Source organism: Watersipora subatra, chromosome 5 (assembly GCF_963576615.1).
Source record: "Watersipora subatra chromosome 5, tzWatSuba1.1, whole genome shotgun sequence".
Lineage (NCBI taxonomy): Eukaryota > Metazoa > Bryozoa > Gymnolaemata > Cheilostomatida > Watersiporidae > Watersipora > Watersipora subatra.
The window spans coordinates 53,374,458-53,383,437 of NC_088712.1; the positions used below are offsets into that span (position 1 = coordinate 53,374,458).

Consider the following 8,980-nt stretch of genomic DNA (forward strand, 5'->3'; position numbering starts at 1 on the left):
GGGTCTTAATGGTAGATAAAAGATGAAGTGAGTTTTATTGTGGTTACTCACAGTAAAAAAACTCAGCTGAACCAAATAAAAGGTCTTATTAAACTAAACAGGTTATTCAAACAAATAGTTGTAGTATTTGCCTTTTAAGCAGTTATCATCCCCGAAAAGAATTCAACACTACAGACAGATTCATGGTTTTTTAGCATCCAAAGAACTAAGAACGATAACAATACAACATGACAGCAGCATAACTAGTTGCACAACTGGTTGCAGGTTATCTAGAGTGACTGGAACGGGGTGTATTTTTCAGGGAATCAATGCATGCCAAGATGAATGGTCAATACGTTTTTGTAGCCAACATTTGAACAGAGCCTTGTATATGTGTATATACTAGCTAAGAAACAACTGTTACAAATACCGACAAACACCTGTTGAAAAATCATAAAACGAACTACATGAAGGCTGGAGCCAGGGAAGAGACGACAACTCTGAAAACCAACCTCCTTCTCCACAATGGCAATAAGCTGTGTCCAGGAAGTAAAATCTTGCCTGTTCTTGTCTACCAGAGCCCAGTACTTGGCAGCATCCTTGGACCTCCTCGGTTTGCCTGCAGCAACAAAATAATATAAATAAAATCATGCAACGACGAGGCAACAATGAATATCGATATTGGTTGGCCGTTGCCTGCAGCCCTGAAAACTAGCCATAATATTCATACCGTCATCTTCCTTCTCTCCTGACTCAGACGACTCCATAACTATACCAGCGTCAGCCTCGGGATTGGTTTCTTCAACAGCTTCTGGCTCCACACTAAAATTTATGAATAAATTCTATATCCGATAGTACCCTATCGTGCACTGTGAGAAATTGTCAAATGAGCCGATAAAGCCTGGTTTCCATATCTATTGCGAGACCTCGGCGGTAATCTTGCGTAGCATACCCTTGCAATGCTAGGCGGCTTCTGTTCACATAAAACTGCATCGCTAATGATCGCATAAAAATGTTCGCTCGCCATGCCATTTTAATAATTCTCACCTTCACCGTGCATTTTGAGAAGGTTTTGCATGCGGCTCTTCGCGAAATTTCAATAACGCTAAACTCTTGCGTCGACCGCCGGTAACTACCGGCGGAACTCGACGCATAGGTTCACATTTCACCGCTGATAGCCTGCGATGCTGTCGCCAGTGCTTGCGGCGTATATGGGAACCAGGCTTTACAGACAGAGAATAACTGCATTCACAATTATTCGGCAATATCTAATCCGGCCGACTGGAGAAGATGTCCTCACATCAGGGTGCGAAGCAGAATGCCACGAGTTTGAATCCCGCATTATACAATTTATTTTTACAATTGCAATCATGACTTCAGACAGCAGATAACAGGTCTCATTATTATAGCAAATATTGTGCAACAATCTTGTCAATATATGTTTAAAAAACTTTTTTACATTCACCATACCATGCTTCCTAGAGAAAAATGATACACTTTTACGGTTCCCACAAATTAATAACCTTAAGCCGAGCTCTATCCACTCTGACTGAGATTGTTAACCTATTCCTACTTCAAAGCAGTTTCTATTACTAGGACATATAATTTACTGAATCCTACAGCATCCCTAAACGTATATTCGACAACTAATATGACAAGCTGCAACCTAAAAATTAAGCAAGAAATGTCAAATTGCGTCATGTGTCATGATGTATGTCAACGCCTCAACGGTTAAACTGTAACACTCACTGTTCTAGAAAAGGAAGGCTACTTTTTAGCATGTTTAAAAATATCCAAGAAGAAATGACCAAGCATTAGAAAAGTACTAGGATGCCTGGGAATTGCGGAGTGACACTGACCAGGTGCGGTTACATCACTCAGGACATTCAGTGCTCAGTCGAAATAGCGTTGTATGCTTTTCTTATTTATAATGGTTGAGTAAAAAGAAAACTTGCTCAACTTAGTTTATGCACAGCGAGTCATTTATAAAACACCTAAAAGCCAACAACTTCCATTGTTAGAAAAAATAACCCTGATGAGATGGTGCACCATCTCACCAGGGAGATTGTAATACCATACTAACATTAACATTTTTAAAGTATTTTACAAACCAAAATGGAAGGGTTGAAAAATTCACAATGCATTAAATTAAGTTTAAAAAATTGTATTTATAGTTTGTCCCTGTGTTTTTATTACCCTAGGACACTTATGTATTCGCCTCATCTAACTTTCGCGTTTTCGCGGAGTCATCCTTTCGCGAAAATTTCATGAGCGAAACTAAACTATCATAACGAACGAGCGAAAACGCGGAATTAAATAGCCTTGTTCATTGATACTGTAGAATGGAATTTTATAACGACATTTATTTTAACGTTTTTAACGACCACTATAACATCGTTAAAATATAAACCAACAAAATAATTTGACTGTCAAAATTTATTACGTTATTATTTTGCAATTAATTATGATTATTTCCCCATTAAGAGTGATTTATAATGATAGGAATTTGATGTCAATGCACACGCATTAGTAGCGTTATCGTTTGTTGGGGACACCAATCAATGCAGTGAGCACCGCGTGTTGAAAGAAAATAAGACACACTGACACTCACAGTACTACACAAGCAGCATGGCTCTGGAAAGGTTTGGATTCACCACTGACACCTCTTCAATAACTTGTAATGGTTCAGAAGATGAGGCAATAGAGAAAGAGTTAGCTCTGATAAATAACACTAATAAAAAGGAAGAGAAGAAGTTATAATAACTACACACTGTGCTAGTATCTGTAGCTGTTGTATTACTAGCAGCTGTATCATGTATGTATTTTTACAACTTGTAATTACTGTAATAAAGATGTTCAGCAATTATTAGCAGCAGTTGAGTGTTTGGGAAAACGTTAAAATTAATACCTATACACAACACCATTGATCATTAAAATAAAAATACGTTAATATAAAAACAAGCTAAATTGTGACAAAAAAGTTAAAATTTTCAGCGTAATTAAATTCCATTCTACAGTAGTCCAAGAAACAAATAGCAGCAAGCGATCACATTGCATTATCGATCTTGGCCATACAATTCTACCTGCGGTTCACAATTACAAACTAGTCCCAAAATGAAAATTTTTTTTTACAGGCGAACAGAACCTGAGGAATATAATTATGTTTGTTCCACTGCATTTATTTTCACATCATTATATTTTCGCACTGATCAGAGTTGCGAAATTTTACTCTGTATGCTACTCACGAAACTAAATACTAGCGAAATATAAGTGTCCTAGGGTAGGCAAATAGTAAGCGTGATTTTAATTGCAATTACTGTATTTGAACTTTGAAAACTTCAATGCTTTCCTAAACATTCTACTGGACATATTTATAACTACTAAAAAATTAGTCAATTAAAAATCAGCCCTGACTAAATTCATATACAGTAAACGCTCCTATCCTTGTTATAGGAGCGTCTAGTGTACTTGAAAAAACTGAGGAGTATACCTAGGCAGGATTACACTAGGAAATTCGTTTAACAATGATACGATTTCAAACTCTCTACAACAGGGTTGATAGGAAACAGTTGCAAGTCATGAAAACTGAATCCATGGTGATTCCCAGCAAATCCTCTGCGTCAAGTTGAAGATTATTTGTCCCGGTAAACTAGTCAATAGCAGGCCACATTGTATTTTCATTAATAAACCAACCCTTTTTACTTGCAATGTTGAATACCAATTCGGCTTGCAAACGCTTCGCCTTGCTTACAAATACATAACTTTAAAGGGGAATAGATAGACCAAAATCAGTTCTTTAGTACTGCTGACTAAACAATATTGAATTATAATAGTCAAAAGCAAATAAAAATGAGCATAGACAATCACGCAATATTATGGCGACAAATGTGATTGAATAACCATTTTTGCAACTGGAATTAATGAAATTGATGAGGTGCATGAAATAATTTTTTTTTTGCCTCTACAAAGGCTTTAATGAGAATGACAACAACTATAGGCGATTAGACTGCCATCAGCAATAAACATATTAAATAAGATCAAACTCGCATCTTTTATTGGAAGACTAACGGAATTCCCGGCGTTGCACGGGTATTAAAAACAGCTTATAAACAGTGACAGGTCATGTAGTTGCCTGCCACTTGCCATTAGCATGGTACATTGCCAATGGCTAATTTCAATAAGCTAGTACTTACTAATAAGAGCTGTGAGAGCGAGTATAAAATGATGTTGAGCCCCGTAGAGTAGTATGCATATTATCACCCACATAGTGACATGTATCGCTCAATGAATCCATTAATCTCATGTAACTTAATTGGTAAGACATTTGTCTGGCACATGGGACATCCCGCGATCAAATTCAGCACGAAACGGATATTTCATTCCTAAACTTTATAACTGTAGCTGGACAAGCTGAAACCCGCACACAAACTTTGAGATTTATATACATAGATGAGAGAGAGAGAGCTCATAAGATTGGTCAATGAATTTATGACACTATTTCACACAGTCATGCAAACCTTTTCGCGATGTACCAAAAGTATTAAAGAAAACATCCAGTGCATGCCTATGTTACACCTTTTCATAACAGCCAAAACTAAAAATAATATAAAAGTTGATGGACAATTCCAAAGCCACAGAATTTATTGTAAAGTGCTTACGCTGAAGTCTCGCTCTCATGTGTAGCCTCTACTGCGTCATCAGACTTTACAAGGTCGTCATCGAGAGAAGCCCAGTCATCCGATGCTTGCATGTCATTCATCTCACTCTTCGCTTGGACCTCGCTGTCATCACCATTGGTTGCCAAAGATTCATCTTCATTGGTCACCAAAGATTCATCTTCATTGGTCACATGATTTGACATATCCGTAGGTGCACTCTCGCTTTCCATGTTGCTATCATCAGTGGTGTTTGTCATGCTCTCTATAGGCTTATCAGATGGCTCATTATTTTCCAAGACAACATCAACTTCTGCCATTTCTAAACCTACATAAGCAATGATAGGCAAGTGCATCTAGAGAAGACTTAATTTAGTCTATATTCTAACAAATACCCTACAGGATGAATTTATTCGCGGAGTTATATTTCGCGAAAATTGTCTTTTCATACATTTTCGTGGATGAATTTATTCGCGGCTGAAAACTGCCGCTCTCTAGGAAAAGTTAACTCTATTGCGGCTAGTAATAGTTATTACTACGCATGCGCACACCGTGTGTTCCGGTTTATATTTAGCTTACAACTGCGAGGCGATCATGCTATTCTACGGTAAACAATTTTTGCTGCGTCCAGAGGTTTTCACGAATATTCATCGCTTTGGAGGCCTTTGATAAGCCAACAACTTGTAGTAAGTAATGAGTTTTTACATTTACTAAATTAGTTGAATTTTACTTTGGTTCTTCGGTAAAACGCAATACTACCGTATTTTTTTCCATCCCTACTGCTTCATTATTTGTTTTAGTGTGAGAGAGAGATTTTTCATCATACACCGAAGAACAATGATTGCAAGGGTGGTAGATATCATTCTTAGAAGATCACCAATCATTCAGGGAGGTCCGGAAATTGAGGTTGAAGTGACCGCAGCTACTTACGAGAAGAATATATCTGTTTTTAAAAAAGGAAGAAAAACGCCTTTACGAGCACAAATCTTTGGCCAACCGGCAGAACTTTGCAATAGTAAGCCACGAGGAGAGTTCTGATGATAATTTCCTTACCAGCCATGTAGTAGCGAGAGAATCGCCTTCAACACCTACCCAAGACAGTGACAGACCTGCTATTAGTAAAATAACTAGTCAGAAAGCACCATTACACGCTAGTATTCACATATCATGAGTACCAGTTTAATTTTATTGCTAGACAACCGCCATATAGACTAAACTGTTCATATTTACTCCATTCATCGTTTGTAAAATTTTATTTGCATTTGAAATATTTTATTTGTACACTCAAGTTTGTAATAAATTATAATATATCTATACATGAAATAAAATATATAATTTAATCACGTTTGCTGCAGCGATATCAATGAGTTGTTGTCGATGTAAGGATCTAGGTTGACTGGTTGCCTCTCTGCCAATATTCCTGCCTTGATGAATATTACTACTTGTCTCTAGTTTTCGTAATCGGAGTAGGTTGTTTCATTCTCAATCTGCAGTAAACACAAAAGAGAAAAAATATTAACGAGTGTTGAGGAAGTACAAAAACAATAGCTGAAGTATTCGATGAAAGCGATCAGTTTTTAAACAAAAGAATTAACTAATGCAGTTGATTATAAAAAAACGTATCTGCACTGCAAATCAAATACATACCATAATGTCCAGATCAGAATCATGATCGTCCTTGACTTCGGTACTAGAGATTGATGAAGTTGATTCTAATGTAGAAAGACTAGGAGAGCATTTTTCTATGCTGAAGCCATGCCGAATAACTTGTAAAAACTTTGAATAATTTTGTAAAGTTTGACGCAATGGCAATAAAGCTCGAAGCCTGGCGATGATTTTAAAGAAGTTTTGGAACTCGGCTACGTTTAGTACTTCTGCCTCGCGGCTATTTTCGCGATGACGCCATTCTGCATATCTTGTGACAACCTCGAATAATTTTGTAAATAAATGTGATGCATTGCCAATGGTGTTAGCTCAAAGCTCAGGCAATGATTTTAAAAATGTTTTGGAACTCAATTACGTTTAGTATTTACATTAAAAACTAGGCTAGCGACTAGTTTTCAATTTGATGCAGTAGTTAATCTCTCTTGTGATTAAAAATAGAACTAATTATTCACTGAATTTAATAATTCGCAGGATTGACTGTTCACGAAATCGCGAATTTTTATGACCAACGAATATTTTCATCCTGTAGGGTAGATCTGATTAACTTTTTTTTAAACTTACCAGGTTTTTCAAGTTTGTCAACAGTACATACGCTTACTCCAAAACAAAAGCTTTCTTACAACTGCCTAAGAAACTTAGGCTACCAAACTTTATAATCGACCTGAAGGTTACAACTATAAAAAGTTTTAGTTAGTGTTATAATGAAGTAAAACTGCCTAAGGCATGAATAATGTAGAACATTTTCTTTATGTGATAAAGCAGCTAGACCTAACAAATTTTGTTGGAGATGAAGCATCAATAGCATTGATTGATGTATGAGCAAAACACATTGATGTGTACATACATACACATTGATGTGCGAACATACACATTGATGTGTATGTTTTAAATGTATGAGCTTAGCTGTACTTGAACCAACTTTGGGTAACTTGGATGCCTTCACTGACTTGCTATGAAGAATTATGTACAAAATCAAGTATTCCCTAGTGAAGTGACACTAGACTCTTGCTTTCTTCATGGACGTATGTACATAAGACGCTTTCACACAAAAATGTTTCAATCAAACGAGAATTAATGTTTCAATGAGATATTGAAAGCAGCCCTAATAAAAACAAGCACTGAAACACGGCTCTTCATCAATATGGCTTTTCACACGCAGAGAGTTATTCTTTTAAATGGTTTTCAACCAGAGTTTATGCAGGAATCTTTAAAACTGAATGAAAATGCTGTATTCACATTTGACTATATAATATACCATAGGAGTGAGAGTTGTGCGAGTCATATTTCATCTATTATGTTTCAGTGAACTTTTTTACTGTTAACTGGGCAGGTGAGTTCTATATATTTTGAATTTCTTTACCTAATTGCGAGTGAAATGTCTATTTGTAGGGCATTTTTACAGTTCAGTTGTGACACAGTATGCTTGAAATAGACATTCAATTTCCATGTGACTCCTGAATCCAAATGTTATTTATCTAGTTTTTCGTAGTTTGCTTTGAAATAAAACAGCAAAACCTTTAGGTAGTACTTAACTGGCAATTATAGATAATGCAATATATGCATCCTGGCATATAATAATGGCAAAGCGACATATATGTTAGAAAACAATCTACTGATACACATCCTTGAGGATAAGCTGCGCAAATAGATTACTTCAATTTTATAACCACCATTATTGACATCAAAGCTAGTTTCCTGGCTGCATTTTCTGTCATACATCCAAAACTCTCTAGCTAAGTAGAGCTTTGAGGGTTTGTGCTATCTACTTGCTTAACAATCAGTCAAATATTTTAAAAATGGTGGAGCATGTAGCGGAAAAAAGTGATTGCGAAATGTAAAAAGTAATTTTTAATAACTGTGAGAGGGTCTTAATAACATCGTGAAAAGTTGCTTCAAAGCTCAATGCAGACAACACAAAATCATTGCACAATAGCAACAAATCAAAAATATCAAGGCTGAGTGATATATCAAAGATTTATCACCTAAAAATAAGAAATTACCATAAAAGAAAGTAAAAATGGTACTAATTTTACTGTTTATAAATTTGCAGTTTGAAATTAAATTGGCGAATGACAAAAGCAAGAGAAAACGTATGACTAATTTTGTGCCAACAAAGTTGTACTTCAACATGATATTGAAATCATTTACATTTTATATCTTAGTGAAACAACAACAACTTGGGCGTTTTCTATAGTTTTAGAACTCTTATATCGAATGTCTAAAAATTACTAGTTTGTAGGTGTTTAGAAACGTGATTCGAATATTTTGTCGTTTTAAAAACTGAAACAACTCTGTTGTCAAATAGTGTTGCATACAAATCTAACTTTATTTCTACGATAAAAAATGATTGTATAAAAAAATTGTGAGATTTTAATGGAAGTATGAGCGTATTATTAGGATTTTATTACACGGCATGTTTTTGCAATCGCAACTCAAAATATGAACAAAACCTACAATCAACGAAAAAATATTTAACACAAAGAACAAAGGAACAAAATAAAAAATCCATCATTTACAAGATAGCATCTTCAAAAACTATCTTATATGTTACTATCTGACTACAAATGGCTGTACAGCAAAACTTATTAATGGCAGCGGTCGTGCGTGGAGACAATGACCTTGAACGGTTGGTGGACAATCTATGTACATGTTCATGCATAGACTGTAGTACGAGATTCCCT

The 8,980-nt window shown here is 35.8% G+C and overlaps 1 protein-coding gene across 1 annotated transcript in view; it reads right to left on the reverse strand.

Moving 5' to 3' along the window:
- Window positions 1-8,915, reverse strand: part of LOC137396134 (pre-mRNA-processing factor 39-like) — a 32,319-nt gene extending 23,404 nt beyond the window's left edge. The window contains exons 1-4 of the mRNA XM_068082290.1: window positions 8,816-8,915; window positions 4,638-4,962; window positions 710-801; window positions 492-598 (exon numbers count right to left, since the gene is read on the reverse strand). Of these exons, the coding sequence (XP_067938391.1) occupies window positions 492-598; window positions 710-801; window positions 4,638-4,962; window positions 8,816-8,825 (534 nt within the window). The 5' untranslated portion in view covers window positions 8,826-8,915. The remainder of the gene's footprint in view (window positions 1-491; window positions 599-709; window positions 802-4,637; window positions 4,963-8,815) is intronic.
- Window positions 8,916-8,980: the final 65 nt, after the last annotated feature.